Genomic DNA, 16,939 nt, shown 5'->3' with positions numbered 1-16,939 from the left:
ATTTCCTCTTAACAATTCCCATGGGCCATGGGACACCTAGTGCAACGAACCTCCCAAAAACATACATGACACTCTTAAACGGCAACAGACGTACCGGCACACAGAAGTCCCCCCCCCCGACTGCCAAAAACACCCAAGATAACAACCCACCACATTTATTTTTATTTTTTCCTAACTTTATTGTCGTACTCTTCTCCACAGTTCATGAAGGGCGGGGGCTTGGTAATCCTGTGCAAAGGTTTCACATTTCCACAGTGCGTCTCCCGCGATGGATTGCGGAAGGCCTGTCGCCAAGAGCAGCAAGCATTGAAAGGTCTACCCCGAGATATGGTATGCGGATGTTCTAGAAGGTGTTTCTTTTCTTCTTTTGTTTCCCCCCTCTGATGATTATGCATAGGGGAGATAATTTAGAGAGGGAAGAAGCGCTCTTTCCCCTCCCCCGCTGTCAATAATCCCGCATATGATACCATGTCTACCTACCAAACCGGTACTTACAGAGCACGAGCACAGTTCAGTTGAGTCGGGTGGGAGGTCAGACAGGGTACCGGTAAGTATGGTAGACCCTGAGGCTACCATATGAGAGAATATGGGATGATAGCGTACTCGAGTACTGTACTTGTACAGTACTCGTGCAAGTAGAGGAGGCGGGGTTTGATCTCGTGGGCTCAGTGCTACCCACCCGATAATTTCCCACGAGAGGGAATGGGTACGGGTACCCGGCGATGCTTTTGTGCTTGCACTATGCTGTACGAGACAGGGAATTCTTTTGCAGGTTGACCTAGTTGTCCGCCCACCTACGGTACAGTACTTTATGTGGGTACTGTACTCGTACCGAGTACTTGTGCTTGTTACTGACCGCCGGTTTTTGTGCTGTGCTGTGTTCTGGTTGGTTGGTTGGTTGGTTGGTTGATTGGCGGCGAGTCAGGGCCCGATCTGGTTCCGGAATCTGCTCGAGCACTGTACGAGTACTGTACAGTACCTCGAATACTTGGGATGGGTTGGCGCTTCAACTCTTCCTTTTGTTCCTTTGTGCCTTCCTTCTGTCCGGAATACTGGACGGAGTAGGGTGAAATGGGGTTATACTTTCTAGGAAACATCTCTAGTTGGCAGAGCCCAAATTCCTGCCTGCCTGTTTACAACTAGAACTAGGTATTCTATGCACTGAATTAGACTAGCAATTAAGCCTGGTTCAGAATAGCGACAATGAAATGATAGCATAAAACGGAACTCTCTGGTTAATAATCCGGGTTACAGTACCATATTGGCAATCGCCATCGAAGTATCGTGCTTAACCAGTTGCCATATTTAACCAGCCCTCTCCACCGCCGAATTCCCTCTCTTCTGCGCTGTCCCCGCGAGAGGCAAAAAAAAAAAAAAGAACGGATCCCAAAAACACGCCGTGCGTGCCGCGGTCTGGTCTGGAAGAATCGGCAGCGGCACGCCCGCGCCTGGAGAGTGCAATACAACGTAAATGGAAGAGGCAAAATGGGAAAAAAGAAAAGAAAAGAACTGGGAGGGGAAAAGAGAGAGGGTACAATAATAAAAAAAGAAAATGAAGAGAAAAAAGGTGAGAATTGGAGAAATGTTCCGGCTGCTGGGAGTTATTCCGTTTGCTTTTGTCGCTTATCGTATCTTTGGCTAGCTTGGTTTGGTTTGGTTGGCTGGGTGGGTTGGGCTGCGCACATGATAATGGTGTACGAGCACAGAACGGTACTCGTAAATACAGTGCATTAGGAAGGTGCCGGTCGAGCCGGATTGTTCTTCTAGAGTGGAGATGCTGGGACTGTGCTGAAAGGCTTCGACGACGATGATGACGATGATGATACTTTCCATGTTATCATGCGAAACAATGCCCACTTACTAAGGCACTAACTAACTCCAACCTCTAGGCTAGGGGAACTGCCGCACCGGGGCTCCGTCTGGCTACTCGAGTATCATACTGTATGATACTGGTAGCAGCAAAATCCCTCTTTTTTCACATTCCCCCTACCATACTTACCCTGCCTAAGCCATCCCTCTTTTTCCCTGCGTTGCGGGATATCCTGATACATTGCGAGGCGAACCCAACCCCCCCCCCGATCTTTGATAAGCTTCCTGTAACTCTACCATCCTAAGCGCCCCTGGCTTGTCCTATTTTGCTGCGGCATTATTGGGAATTAGTCTATAGCCTTCAGCCAGCAGGTGACGAACAGGAATCAGTAACAGGTATTGCATTGTTACCCTGTCTTGACAGGTCCGCTCTTTTGCTTTGCCAAATACTGTACCTGTTGTGATACCCTTGTTCGTCACCAACAGGTTCCAATCGCGCCCATCCAGGACCGTATCATACTTTACCGCGAAGGGAAGAGGGGGAGGGAGTGGAAGTTCGCTGAGCGCGCCGCGGCGGGTATGTGATGATAGTATTTCGGCTTTGGTGGAGTATAAGCCGAGTATTAGTCTATAGGGTTTTTTGGCTGTCATACCGTATTCCGTTCGGATCGCAGACCTGTCGGGATTTACTGTACTAGTACTCGTACGGTACTTGTAGCTGCTTGGCCATATAAAGCATCCGGACTTTGGCATTGGCATTGATTCCTTTTTTTCTTTTCGCGCAAGTACTGTGCACGCTGGGGGGTTGACAAAAGTCGGGTTCACTTCCGCAAGGAGAAGTGGCTATTGCTCGAGCAACACGCTGGGGATTTGTGTTACGAGTACTGTACCGCACCCGAGATACCCATACCCGAGCACAACCGCAGTCCCGTTGTTTCCAAGACATAAGAATGCCGCACGTAGCTAACCTTGGCACCCAAGATACCGTTTTCTGCAATGCTCGCACCTGGCGCCACGGAGGAATTCGATTTGACCAGCGGGCTCAGGTCACGACTACCGTACTCGAGTACCACTTGGTTTTGGTTTTGGCCTTGGCCTTGGGTTTGGGTTAGTCTACTTGGGGTGGAGATGGATGGGATGGGATGGGATGGGATGAGATGAGATGGATGGGAGGCTCGCTTGCGGTCTTTGGTTGCCTCGAAGGACAGAACGACTCAATAGAGAAAGAGGTACAAGTACGAGTACTCTTTGGGAAGTGCGCTCTGATGGGGAGTACGGGTGGATGTGGAGACGGACAAAGCACGCTTGATCGGGCACGCCAGTCGGTCGGTCAGTCAGGGTGGACCATCATTACATCCCCATCCTGAGTGAAACAACTGTAATCGCAATTGTTTTCAAATTTCAATCCTCTACCTTATTGGAAAGTGTCCGAAGGGCTTCGATCAATTGAGGGATGGAGTTCCCGCTCGCTCGATCCTCTGTTTTCAGTGTGTCGGGAGGGGACCCTTGATGATAATATTATGATACCGGAGTCTTGTTATTTATTTATTGTTGCTGCTGCTGTTGTTGCTCGCTGTTACTTATTACACGGCAATGGGATTGATTCCTTTCATCTCATCCCGCTTGCTCGTGCTCTTACTTGTACCTGGAAGGACCAGACCAGGTTGAGTCGTATTGTACCGGTAGGTATGATAACCAGGTACGATAGGCGTCCACACGTCAACAGTCTCGCCCACTATGATATCCACTCGCCCTCGAGCACCGTGACCGCCACGGTCGCACGCATCACACAGTACAGTACGAGTGCAAGTAATTGTACGGTTGGCACACCACAAGACGCGAAACCGCACGAGCACGTTATGTTCACGTCCCCTTCCTTCCCACTTCATCATTATTATGCCTCTTCCCTCCCTGTTCCAACTGGCCCACTGGCCCGCACGCCTACGAATGGAAAAGGTGAAAAATGAAACCTGGGGCAAGCCAAGGAAAAAGAAAAAAAGGAAAACGAAATATTGAAACAAAACACCCTCACCCCCCGGAGTGAGGCGTAAAAAAGCAAGATGGAAGGAGTTCATCTTGTATTGTAACTTGTGATTGTATGCTATCATATCAATCATACCGTGCGAGTTATGGCATGTTTGTCATGTCACTCGTGTCAACTAACTTGCAAGCCTTACAGTCAACTACCGACTCACTTATCCCAACCCCCACACGAAATCAGCTTCGATACTTGTAAAACCGTGGGTCGTAATTCGAGAGGGAATTTTTTTTTTTTTTTTGCTCGTTCCCGACGGAGGTTTAGCTGACTGGCACTCAAGGAAAAATTACAAGTACTTACTTGAGTACAAAAAGGGTAAGTTGAGAGCGGCCATCATCCATCGTGTTTGGATAGTGCTCGTTTTTTTACCCGCTTTTTCGGACGGGGGTGTGTGTGTGGAATTGTTGGTAACGGCAATTGTACCGGTACCGGTTATGTTCTTGGTATGGGGGCATTGTGTCATTGTGCCCGCACCTTGAACACGACCAAATTTTCGACAAATAACTATCATCGCGTGCCATTATTTCACCTTTACTTGCTCCTTGCACATAAGGGTCCCAAATCATGTAGGGAACGCATTTACAGGGCTGGTTTCGGTCCGCAGGGGGGCGGATCTTTGCGCGATACTCAAGTAGCTCTTAAAAATTGGGGTGAATTTGGGTGGAGCACCAGGGCAGAGCAATTCGCAAATATATATTTCCAAAAGAGGTAATTCTCGTGCTGCATTGGGACTAGTGCACGGAGTCTGCCTGGCACTCAGGGTAGATTCTACGAGTAGTCTGCCAGTACGTACCATACTTTGCAGGGTTCAATTATTCTGCCCGCATCGTTCGGTCCTGGTTAAGGGCTTGTGGCGATGGAGTGGGGGGAGGATACACTAGTGTAGAGTAGATCTTGCGTGCATTTGGATTTGAGATTTGGAGTGGGGGGGGAGGTGTGCTGGTAGAAGGCGGACCCCGTTGGTATGATGATACTGCATTAGGTACGGTAGAGTACCGTACATGCCAATGAACGGAACGGGGAGAGGTCTGTTCTTGCGGTACTGTACTGTACCTTTTTGGCTGTGCGTTGTTTACTGCACGATACCGCTATCATATTCGCTGTTTGTATGGCGTACTCGAGTATTCGTACAGGTACAAGTAGTACGAGTAAAGTGCCCGGTACCGTACTCCACGATAGTAGCGCCCTTGTTGTTGCTGACTTTGTCGAGATGATTTGGCCCAGTCTGGTTTGGCAGGAAGGATGGGGGGGAGTGCATTTGTAGTCTAGCTGTCGCTTTGTGCTCATTCTCGCAATAGACTGCCATGTCTATGTCGCAGTGCAATGGGAAACTTTTCACGGTGGACGACTACGAGTACTCGAGTATGATAAACTCGTGACTTGTGGTAGCCTTCATCCCTCCATCCCTCCCTCGCATTCTGGCTCAATTTGTGGAAGTTCTGGCACTTTTTGCTCTTGAGCTTTTTTTTTTTTCCTCTTCCCCCCTCTTCGTTATAGAACACTATTATGACCGGACGGGGACTGGTTGATGATAACGGTTGATGTAGCGATTTTTTTTTTTTTTTTTTTTTGGAGGTTACAAGTAGTGTTTGTTAATATATCATACCGATGCTCATTGGGGAAGTCTGTGCCGTTGTTTGGACGGGAACGCTGAATTTTTTTTTTTTTACTCTCCCTCTGAAGGGGGGGAGAGACTATTGTTACTCCAGAGGTACTGTAAGGTAATTCACTATTCTAATCCTTTGACAATACTCGCTCATAATGGTGGAGGTTGGGTGGATTCAATTATTTATTACTGTTTTGAGTTAGCCACATGGGGTTTTTTCGCCATCTTTTTCTCCCCTCCTGTGTGGCTTCAACTGTCATCATCGCTTAGAGCAATTTTGTATCATAGGTTCAAATTTTTACTGGAGGTAGAGGGGGAGGGGATTGGATGGTTATCGTGTCGGTGAGGGCATGTCTTTCTTCTCTCATTGGGTTCCTCCTGCAGTATCATACTCGTACTGTGCCTGTTTCCATCGTTTCCGGCGTGGGGAAGAAAAAAAAAAGAATACAATAACTTGGCGGGTGTGAGAGAAAAAAAAAAAAAAAATACTCGTAAGTTACGCAAATATTGGGCACCAGTGGACAACGGAAAGGAAAACGCACGCAGCAGCGATTTTTTGATCCTTTTTTTCCTTTTTCTAAACCCATTTTTTCTTCTTTCTGTTCTTTCGCCTCTAGCCTAGCAGCTTTGATCGTTCCCATCGAATCCATGCACCCCACCCACCCAGTATTCACACCTTCCCTCCCTCCCCTCACACTCATCTCACCAAAAACTAAAGCTTACACCCTTGCCCACCCCTTCCTTGGCCTAAGGCTGTTCCATCTCAATTCCAAGCCCGGAGGCACTAGGCTATCGTTTTTTTCGGGCCAAAACCGCCTCGGCTTGGTTTTTATATAACTCTCCTCCTTCTCCCCCGTTCTCTCTTTTTTTCTCCTTCTCACCGCTTTCTGCGTGATTCGACCAGCCCCGAAAGATCCTCAAAATCTTTTCCAGGCAATCGCGGAGACGGTGCGTGTGGGCAATTCCTCGGGTGTCTCCTCCACGGCTTCACGCAATTCGGTGTTGTGTGTCGCTTCCGACGGGTTGATTCTACCAGCATTTGGTGCTCCAATCGAGACGAAAAAAGAATAGATCGCAATTTATCTCGACCACCTCTCCCCTCAAACCTTTCACCCCAATTACCCTCCCTCCCTCACTCTCTCCCCTCTTAACTCTTCGCCCCTCTCATCTCTCCCTCACCACCACCACCAATACACCCTCCACTGTTATAAGAACAACACCTTTCTTCCCATCCATCCGTCAGCAATTGATCGAACAAACAACCTTTCGTCGCATTGATATTTCACCATGTCGAATACCGTGGCTGAACACACGCCTTCGGGCGATCATCACATCCGTACCGACTTTCCCTCTGCTCAATTCGACTCTGAGAAGCAGCCGATTGATGAGAAGCCTGGAATCGAGGGAATTCCTCTGGATGATGAGGACGATGAGGATATTGATGGACTTATTCAGGAACTTGAATCCCTTGATGGCCATGACGAAGAGTTTGAGGAGAGTGACGCCGCTCCCGGCTCTAGTGCTCGTCCGGTGCCGGAGGACCTCCTCCAGACCGACACCCGCACTGGTCTTACCTCCGTCGAGGTTGATCAGCGCCGTAAAAAGTATGGTCTCAATCAGATGAAGGAAGAGAAGGAGAACCTCATTCTCAAGTTTCTCATGTACTTTGTTGGTCCGATTCAGTTCGTCATGGAGGTTGGTTACACTGCATCTTTCTTTTCTTTTTCTCTTTCTCTTTCTTACCCTATCAAATTTCCTTGTTCACCCTTATCAAACCTCCCGACTCTTGTGTCACATTTTTGCTAATTGGTTTTCTTTTCTGTAATTTAGGCGGCTGCCATTCTTGCTGCCGGTCTCCAGGATTGGGTCGATTTTGGTGTCATTTGTGCTCTTTTGTTGCTCAACGCTTGCGTTGGTTTCATTCAAGAATTCCAGGCTGGTTCTATTGTCGATGAATTGAAAAAGACTCTCGCTTTGAAAGCTGTTGTCCTCCGGGAAGGCCGTCTCTTTGAGATTGAGGCACCGCAAGTCGTGCCCGGCGATATCCTACAGATCGAAGAGGTTTGTCTTTTTACACCTTGGCTTGGAACTGCACTCTCAAGTCTTATCGTGCGGCCGTTGTACTGATTCGCTGTATTTCAGGGAACCATTATTCCCGCTGACGGTCGCATCGTTACGGAAGACGCTTTCCTCCAGGTCGATCAATCTGCCATCACTGGTGAATCTCTTGCTGTTGACAAGCACAAGGGCGATCAATGTTATGCTTCTTCTTCTATCAAGCGTGGTGAGGCCTTTATGGTCGTCACTTCCACCGGTGACAACACTTTCGTCGGACGCGCCGCCGCTCTGGTTAATGCTGCCTCCGCTGGTACCGGTCATTTCACTGAAGTCCTTAACGGTATCGGAACTGTCCTCCTGGTTCTCGTTATCTTCACTCTCCTCATTGTCTGGGTTTCCTCCTTCTATCGATCCAATGGCATCGTCACCATCTTGGAATTCACTCTTGCTATCACTATCATTGGTGTCCCCGTCGGTCTTCCAGCCGTCGTTACCACGACCATGGCTGTCGGTGCTGCTTATCTCGCCAAGAAGCAGGCTATCGTCCAGAAGTTGAGCGCTATTGAGTCCTTGGCTGGTGTTGAAATTCTTTGCTCCGACAAGACTGGTACCCTCACCAAAAACAAACTCTCTCTCGCCGAGCCATATACCGTCGAGGGCGTCGAGGCTGACGATCTCATGCTTACCGCCTGCTTGGCCGCTTCCCGCAAGAAGAAGGGTCTTGATGCTATCGACAAGGCTTTCTTGAAGTCTCTCCGCTTCTACCCTCGTGCTAAGGGCGTCCTCTCCCACTACAAGGTTCTTGAGTTCCACCCCTTTGACCCTGTCTCCAAGAAGGTTACCGCTATTGTCCAGTCTCCCCAAGGTGAACGAATTGTCTGTGTCAAGGGTGCGCCTCTCTTCGTTCTCCGCACTGTTGAGGAAGACCACCCCGTCCCCGAGGACATTGCCAACAACTACAAGAACAAGGTCGCTGAATTCGCCACTCGTGGTTTCCGTTCTCTCGGTGTTGCTCGCAAGCGTGGTGAAGGCCATTGGGAAATTCTCGGTATTATGCCTTGCTCTGATCCTCCTCGTCACGATACCGCCAAGACCATTAATGAGGCCAAGACTCTCGGTTTGTCCATCAAGATGTTGACTGGTGATGCTGTTGGTATTGCTCGTGAAACTTCCCGCCAGCTCGGTCTTGGTACCAACGTCTACAATGCCGAAAGGCTTGGTCTTAGCGGTGGCGGTGATATGCCTGGTTCTGAGGTCTATGATTTCGTTGAGGCAGCCGATGGTTTCGCCGAGGTTTTCCCTCAACACAAGTACAATGTCGTCGAGATTCTCCAGCAACGTGGATACTTGGTTGCCATGACTGGTGACGGTGTTAACGATGCTCCCTCCCTTAAGAAGGCCGATACTGGTATTGCTGTCGAGGGTGCTTCCGATGCTGCCCGTTCCGCTGCGGATATTGTTTTCTTGGCTCCTGGTCTCTCTGCCATCATTGATGCTCTCAAGACTTCCCGCCAGATTTTCCACCGAATGTATGCCTACGTTGTCTACCGCATTGCCTTGTCACTCCACTTGGAGATATTTTTGGGTCTCTGGATTGCCATTTTGAACGAGTCCCTCAACTTGAACCTTGTTGTCTTTATCGCCATCTTTGCCGATATTGCTACCTTGGCCATCGCCTACGACAATGCGCCCTTCTCCAAGTCTCCTGTCAAGTGGAACCTGCCCAAGCTCTGGGGCATGTCTATCCTTCTCGGTCTTGTCCTTGCTATTGGTACCTGGATTGCACTTACCACTATGTTCGCCGGCGGAAGTGATGATCGCGGTATCGTTCAGAACTTTGGTAATCGTGATGAGGTCTTGTTCTTGGAGATTTCCCTCACTGAGAACTGGCTTATCTTCATTACTCGCGCCAACGGTCCTTTTTGGTCCTCTATTCCTTCTTGGCAATTGTCTGGTGCCATCTTGCTCGTTGATATCATTGCTACTCTCTTCACCATCTTCGGTTGGTTTGAGAACAGCGAACAGACCAGCATCGTCGCCGTCGTCCGTATTTGGATCTATTCTTTTGGTATTTTCTGTGTCTTGGGCGGTGTTTACTGTGAGTAGTACCTTTCATAGCCCTACTTGTTTTTATCAGTTACTAATGTCATTGTAGATCTCCTCCAAGACTCTGTTGCATTTGATAACTTCATGCATGGAAAGACCCCGAAGAAGGACTCGAAGAAGCGGTCCTTGGAGGACTTTGTTGTCTCGTTGCAGCGTGTCTCAACCCAACACGAGAAGTCATCATAATAGAAGGCGTGTTGGTGCTATGCTTTTCATTTGGTGTTGATTTTTTTTTTTTGTATACACTAAAGGGGCACTGCCTTGTTGCTGAACAATTGACGGTTCTCCTTGTAGAGTTTAAAAGAAAAGTGTGGAAGGGAATTTTTTTTTTTGTCTAATGTGTATGAAGAAACGGGACTGTCAATAGCTGTATTATGCATTGTAGAAATTGGGTTTCATGTTTTCCTTTAGCTACTTGAATTAAGCTCTGGTGTTCTATACGAAGAAGTTTTTTTCTTCTTTTCTTTTTCCCTTTACATTTTTGCGTAGGGTCTGAATTGCTAGCCCTGTGCCATACTCGACACCGCAGGTATAGTAGTTCTCACACTGCGACCACGATACCAGCAACCATCAGCGTCCCTTCGCACTGCAACCGACTATTATCAGGGTACCATTTAAGGTTCTTTCGTATTTGGCTTGAACTACCAGCACACAATGTCGGACACAAATGTTCCTAAAATACCAGGATTTTATTATGGCATGGCCCGACCCATTGTTGCGAACAAATTTATGTCTAGTATTGTAGCTCAACTTGACTAACGAACCGCAGATACGGTGAAACGTAAATACTTTAAAATTCTCTCCGACCATGCCGTAGCCTCCTCCTCCACGTCTTCTTCCTCCGGTGGCTCGAGCTTTTACACACCCAGCACAATTGCCAAACTAGAAGCAGAGAAGCAAAAGCTCGAAGCCGATGCCAAACAGGAACTCCCAAGGTCGCGGTACCGCTCTGGGGGCTCAATACTTACGTCTCCGTATCCACGTTGGGCCCTTGAGCGCGAGTTGCTCGTGAGTACACCTGTGTCACGACGAGCGGCGTATAAGAAGTTCATGGCGAGACAGTTGGTGTGTGGAGAGCTTATGCCTGCCGCAAGCGTTGAGCGGGGCGTTAGCAATCTATTTGTCGAGAGAATGGGTGGAACAGTGTATTTCGTCGTTGGGATGGATGACGGGAGCATCACGTCCTTTTGTGCTAATGAGATGGGCGCGGCGGGCCTCGGGCTTGGAGGCGGTATTGAAGGGTTTAAGGATCGTGGGTTCTGGAAGTCAGAGATGGAGCAGAAGATGCAGCGAGACGGGGAGGTGGGGGAACGTCGATTGGTCAAGAGCGATTCGAGCGTTTGCAACTGGGGTTTCAAGCTCCCCGGGATGGTGACCGGAACCGTTGTGATTGAGAACGGGGAGAGAAATCTGGAGGTTATGTGTGGCTTTCTTCACCTGGTCCTTCTCTCAATATGCTATGTGATGATAGCTAACAGAATTGTATGTCAAAAGCGTGTCCTCCCTCTCCAACGCCTTTGCCCACCAGCGCCTGAGCAAGACGGCTGACTTCATCCCACGTACCCGCCGTCCCGCGGGCTCCTACTTCGTGAGGTCCAACATCTTGGACCAACGGCCAATCCTATCAATGACCTGCTCCCCAGACAAGCGGACCATATTCTACGGCCTGGAAAAGGGTGTCGCATTTAGACAAGTCGACAATCAGGCGCACATTAGAGAGGCCGTAACAGGGCTGAGAACCGACATCTTCGCCGTCTACTGCCTCCCCTTGGATGCACCCTCCCATACTGGCTTCCTCGCAGGCGGGCGCGACGGCAAGGTCCGCCTCTTCGACGTGCGTGCGAACCCTCAGACCTGTGCGCCCATCGTGCTCAACGTCGGCAGCGTCCGGCACATCGGGGGTTTAAGTGGGACTGGGCTCGTCATCCGCTGCGTAGACTCCTGCGCCAGATACGACCTACGCATGTCACAGGACAGCAAGGCGCCCGACGCGAAGAGTTATGCCGCGTCCATGTTTCGCGTCCCAGACGGCGATGGAAGGAAGGGTGGCTTCGACATCTACCATGAGGTTGGCTTGGTCGCTGTCGAGGGCGGTGGCGTTGGCACTGGCCATGGCGGCAGCGGCAGCAACGAGAAGGCGGTCTACTTGTTCGATATCGATAGTAGCGATCTCGTGGCCAAATTTCCGCCTGGTCAGGTCAGGTTATTGAAGCCGGAGGGGGGCTATGGGTGGCCAGCTGTGGTGATTTCTGGGGAGCGTGGGGTGGTCGTTTATGAATGATGGGTTGGTTAGCCCTTTCGCCATACTGTACCCTGCGGGATTGTGTTTGTGGGCTTATTTATGTACGTGGATGTTGGGATAGGTATGGAGGGTCATGCTCATTAAGCTACGTAAACTTAGACGTTTTATATCATAGCTAGATGACGAGAGTACATGTGTCCATAGGATACTCTAGTGTCGAAAACAAAAACAGCATTCGCCTAGTCCTCGTGCTGGTCAGGCGCAATGCCAGCCAAAAGGTCCGACACATGAGAACCCGAATCATTACGAGTGATCCATCATGATTCCTCTCATTGGCACCTATGATACACCACGCATGATTACAATGTTCACCAAAGATATGCACACTCTCCAACCTACATAGCTCGACCATTCCAAACGGGACAGTCCCTGAGACCCGGGATTCCTATCATAACAAACAACAAACAGGAGATAAGAATTCACCAACACAACATTTTCAAAACGCCAGACCAATTTTCCCTCCTCCTCCTGCCGAAGGTTATATGATATTCCGATATCCAGTCCTGCCAACTTTGAGCTTCCCACTGATGAGCCCATCACCTATCTCAGGGTGGCCGTACACCCGGAGTTGTGTGTATCCCTTGTCATCATTTCACCCATAATTTTGTCCGACGTTCCTTATGATAATACGTCCAGGAAAATGGGGTTTTTGTATTTGCCATTTTTTCTTTGCTTTTCCCGTCCCTTCCGCTGGTATGTATCCCGGGGCCCCCCTCGGTGATGGTTGGCTGGCTGCGTGGGCTATATGAGAGCATACTACAAAGAAAGCGGGATAACATGCCCAAGTCCTTGACAGTCCCACGAAACCCCACCCCACCTCCACCAAGAACCAATCCCGTCAAGATACGCCAGCATAACTTGGTTGAGTTCCAGTATAATATATAATAAAATAAAATAAAACCCCCGCCAGCCAGCCAGCCGGTCAATATATACCACCGACACAGGATTTACCAGAACCCCTGTGTAGTATGATAGATTTACTAGAGTGGTTGACCTTGAATTCGTGGAAATTTCTTTTGTTTGGTGGGGGGGTTCTGCTGGATGAGTAGATGGGCTAGGGTGTTTTACTGCGCCGGTACCGTGATTTATACGGTATTGACACTAAAGAGTTCGTGAGTATCATAGTTAGTCTGGCGTTTTACAACAAAAACAATGAGCATTTGATAGAAAGAAGCATATATAATATTATTATATTAAAGTTTCCTAAACCATGGAATTCTTTCTGATAAAAAGGGAAATCAGGCCCTATCAATGGGCCCTCGAGAGCAAGATACCGGAGGCATTCGCGGTGGGAGGAAAAAAAATGGATTGAATCTTATGTCTTCTTTTCTTTTTTTCCGTAGTAGTAGAAAAGGTATGATCATAAATTCCTTTTTTGCAATATCAAAACCTTTAGCCTTGTTAGTCACCATGACTGCTAGCACGGGTGTGACAAAAAAAGAAAAAACTACTCAATTTTTGGCCGGAAGGGAAGGAAAGAACCTAGAGGTAGCATATCATACTTTGGCCATTTCCGCTATTGAATACCAGACTTTCTTTACCCTCCATTCCTATAATACTGAGGGGGGGTACTGGAACGTAGTGTATCATATAGTACTCAGGATGAATATATCTCAGACAACTCTGCCCTATATAGGATAGGATAGGACCCTACATTACCACCTACCTATATATCCCCCATCTCTTTCTCTCTCTACCCATTCATTCACATCTTTCATAGGGTAGTAACCAACACCTCCCCAACTTCTTTACTGGTGGGTTAGAATTGTAAGTTATGATGACGATCCGCTACCCCCTCGATCTCTGTAATTCTCCAGGATTCTGAGTCAGAAGGCTACCGGCATTTTTCTTGACATTTGTGCCCCCCTGAACGTATTGTATCTCAATAACCGGCACTGTATTCGACATAACTCTCTCTCTCTCTCTCTTAACCCGTAAAACTACCATAGACCTACCTACCTGCAAGGAGAGAGAGTGTGTGCCTGATGCCGGAGATTAAGTTTAGAGGCCTGACGGAGGTGTGATACAAGTAATGGGTTTTTTTGTGGTGTATAGTGAGTGACTCACTCGGAGGGGGGGGGGTCTGACGAGGAGAGTTCCGCTTGTTGCGTTCAACCCGGCAGCTGTGATGTACTTGTACTGGTACTACATACATCCCTGTCACCCGGGGGGGGAACATTCCGGTTAAGTTACCGGCACTCGTAAGGGTGATCAAGAAGGAGGAGGAATCCGGGGGTGAAATATTTCAGAGGGGAACTCTTGGATGGTATCGGATTTGAACTGGAGCCCGTAGTTGGAGATCGGGGTTGTCCTGGTGGTCTTGAAGAGGATTCAGATGTAGTCAAGTAGTAGTTGTATGATACTGAGAAAGATCGGGGAGAAGGTGGGAACATTTTAGAGTTTTCACCTCCTGCCGTAATGGCACTGTGGTATATGCGTCCACTTCTATCTCATTTCTCCAATTCACAAACACCCTCTAAATAAAAATAAAATAAACAAACCTCCCACACACAAACAATCTATGAATATAATAATAATGTTATTATTATGATACCAATCTTCACAAACCACCACCCCTCCCCCAGAACCCGAAAACTAAAAACCCGTGAGTAGCCTAGTATCGTAGCATCGTAGCAGTAAGTAAATAATCAGCACAACCGGTATATGTGGCCTTCGAATTCCTCTCCAAATTCGGGCCCCCGCCCACGAACCCGCGTTGCGAATGGAATCCCGGAAAACCTAAAAGGCCACCTTTCTTCCTTTGTCCCTTCCTTCCGCTAGGCAGGCTTTCTGCGGGGTATGATATTATGGACAAATAAGGCACCATCACGAGAAGCGGGGAGGGGGAGGACAGGTTTTCAATATACTTATCGAAGCTACGGCTAAGGCTAGGGTTTGATAGAAGGGTTTATTATACGAGCTTCCCATGAAGGGGGTGGTGGGTGACGAAGTCAATTTGTGCATTGCGGAAAGAGAATTGTGCTTGTGAGGGGACTTGAAGGTGCGTAAGTTTTGTTTTTCTTTCCTTTTTTCCTTCTATTCCTGAGGTTTGTGCTTGGAAGCGGAGTGAGTGCTGATAATGGGTTCGATTTATCATGCATCCATATCCGGGAAGGCCATCTAATCTACCTCGATGCCCTTCACAACACCCCTCTAGTGCCCTAGTGCGGAAGGTGGATGCCAGAGCCGTATATAACGTCCCATTCGACGGGCCAATCTACCGGTACTGTACTTCAATCCTGCACGAGAGTTGGCAGGGAAAGAAGAACCAGAAAGGGTCCTCCTAGCGAACTCGCACAGGAAGTCCATGCCCCCCCCCCACCCCTTCGTATGTAATCGCTTTTGGCTGTATGGCAGGTCATGGGGCCCAACGCTGAGTCCACAACCGTGGGCCTGGAGCCGCACGTCAAGGGTCTCGTGGGCGGCGGGAGACGAAATGGGGAGTTTGTGAGGCGGTGGTGAGGTAGCTTCTTCCTTCTTTGGAGTTGGTTGGTAGCGGGGGAGACAACCGTGACGGATGTGCTTTTGGAGGAACCTTCTGGAGAGGAGAGAGGAATAGGGCGGGTACTTTCGGGTGCTTCGGGGCAATTCTGATCGAGACGGAGAAGACTGGGGGGTATGTTTGGGCGATGCGGATGTTGTCAAAAAGACTGTGAAGTCATATGTTGTCACTCGGATGATGGTCCAGTCTGGTGAGGAGGATTGGATTGTTGCTGCCTAACTCTGCTTAGAGATGGCCATTCGGGGTTGAATACGAGAAGATGAGGGTTTACTAAACTGGTGATTTGGACACCTTGCGGGATTTCGAAACGACATATTGCTAGCTAGCTGGCTAGTCGGATATAACAGGTCCGTATCCCGATCACTTTCCCAGCCTTGGACCCATTGCCATATATACGCTGTGCGATTTTGTCTCAAGTGCAACCTCCTTTTATGCTCTACCGTTCCAGGGCCATCCCCGGACTATCTATCTTTTTCGGCACAGGAAGAGCGCTTGTACTCCCATGAACAGAAACCTGGCGTAAGAGTCTTAAAGATATGATATATCACATAACCCCCTCCTACTCCACTATAGCCACACTGTTCACGTTACTGGCAAGAAGAACCTAAATATTTGAGTCTGAATTTAATATGGGCGCTCAGATATGCACAGACAATCCGCCATACGAATTTTTGACCCCTATGCTCAGGTTCTTCGTACAGGTAACGAGTAACCATGCTATGCCCCGGAGAATTTCAGCGTGAGCGGGAATAGAAACTCGGGTGGTGGAATGGGAACATTCGAGAATGGGCGGATATGGAGCCGTTTCGGAGGGTATGAATGGATGGACGGATAGGGTCCGAAGTTATCGTTCCCACACGATACCGTTCGTACAGAACTCATTGATTATCGGGATTGATACATACGGGGCGCAGCTGGTGGGCCGGTGTATATATATATTACATATAAATAACATATTATATATCTGTGTGTTTTGTAAAAGTACGTGGCATTTGGCAGAAGTTGTGGAACTCCCAACGGGGTAATTGCGCTTGATTGCGGTCCAGGTTGTAAAGCGTATATGTGTCTTCCGTGGCGAGGTCGTCCTCCTATCCCTCTGACGTTTTTTTTGGTTTCTTTCTAGGGGTGTATATTGCTCTCGATTTGTTCCTGGATAGCTAGCTAGCCAGTGCGTCGACCACCATTTTTTTCTCCACCCATCCATCGGCACGTTAGGGTATTTCAAAATACTAAAAAGACGTCGGTTTGCAAGGCTGTTTCCGAAAAGCCCCATCCATCCAAAAGCCTTGCCAGCTCCTATCGTAATGACATCTCAACCTCGAGCAGGGTATGGGGTTTTTCTTTTCTTTTCTAGCAGCCTTGTGAAACGAGGGGAGGCGCGGTACGATGTCTTGAGGTACGTGCGGTAGTGCACGTACCCAACACACGTGTGTTGGGTGGGTAGGTGGGTAGTACCGGCATGGGGAGGGGGTTCTCGGCATAGCCCGTGCTAAGTTGGAGTTGCGGGGGTAGATATCT

At 48.7% G+C, this 16,939-nt stretch overlaps 4 protein-coding genes; 3 read left to right on the top strand and 1 right to left on the bottom strand.

Annotated features, from left to right (window-relative positions):
• Nucleotides 1-4,072: 4,072 nt before the first annotated feature.
• GSTUM_00009332001 (uncharacterized protein) lies at nt 4,073-4,578 on the top strand. XM_002840631.2 has 1 exon: nt 4,073-4,578. The coding sequence occupies exon 1, from the start codon at nt 4,293-4,295 to the stop codon at nt 4,557-4,559; it is 267 nt and encodes an 88-aa protein (XP_002840677.1). The 5' UTR covers nt 4,073-4,292; the 3' UTR covers nt 4,560-4,578.
• Nucleotides 4,579-6,342: 1,764 nt separating this feature from the next.
• Nucleotides 6,343-10,057, top strand: GSTUM_00009331001 (uncharacterized protein). XM_002840630.2 has 4 exons: nt 6,343-7,148; nt 7,284-7,514; nt 7,596-9,609; nt 9,667-10,057. Exons 1-4 carry the CDS (start codon nt 6,741-6,743, stop codon nt 9,801-9,803), a joined length of 2,790 nt encoding a protein of 929 aa, XP_002840676.1. The 5' UTR covers nt 6,343-6,740; the 3' UTR covers nt 9,804-10,057.
• A 691-nt stretch (nt 10,058-10,748) lies between these two features.
• On the top strand, nt 10,749-11,898 carry GSTUM_00009330001 (uncharacterized protein; the record flags this gene model as incomplete). The annotated part of the gene is made up of 2 exons (XM_002840629.1): nt 10,749-11,038; nt 11,112-11,898. 2 exons carry the CDS (start codon nt 10,749-10,751, stop codon nt 11,896-11,898), a joined length of 1,077 nt encoding a protein of 358 aa, XP_002840675.1.
• A 2,932-nt stretch (nt 11,899-14,830) lies between these two features.
• Nucleotides 14,831-15,797, bottom strand: GSTUM_00009329001 (uncharacterized protein; the record flags this gene model as incomplete). XM_002840628.2 has 1 exon in its annotated part: nt 14,831-15,797. Exon 1 carries the CDS (start codon nt 15,014-15,016, stop codon nt 14,831-14,833), a length of 186 nt encoding a protein of 61 aa, XP_002840674.1. The 5' UTR covers nt 15,017-15,797.
• Between the last annotated feature and the right edge of the window lie 1,142 nt (nt 15,798-16,939).

This window comes from Tuber melanosporum, assembly GCF_000151645.1.
Source record: "Tuber melanosporum whole genome shotgun sequence assembly, scaffold_55, strain Mel28".
Lineage (NCBI taxonomy): Eukaryota > Fungi > Ascomycota > Pezizomycetes > Pezizales > Tuberaceae > Tuber > Tuber melanosporum.
The sequence above is the reverse complement of the archived record's forward strand: the minus strand, read 5'-3'. Positions and strand labels throughout refer to the sequence as shown.

Coding starts and splice junctions, on each gene's coding strand:
- GSTUM_00009332001 (XM_002840631.2), top strand. CDS start 4,293: ATGGGGGCATTGTGTCATTGTGCCCGCACCTTGAACACGACCAAATTT.
- GSTUM_00009331001 (XM_002840630.2), top strand. CDS start 6,741: ATGTCGAATACCGTGGCTGAACACACGCCTTCGGGCGATCATCACATC. Junction 7,515..7,595: donor ATATCCTACAGATCGAAGAG/GTTTGTCTTTTT, acceptor GCTGTATTTCAG/GGAACCATTATTCCCGCTGA. Junction 9,610..9,666: donor TGTCTTGGGCGGTGTTTACT/GTGAGTAGTACC, acceptor ATGTCATTGTAG/ATCTCCTCCAAGACTCTGTT.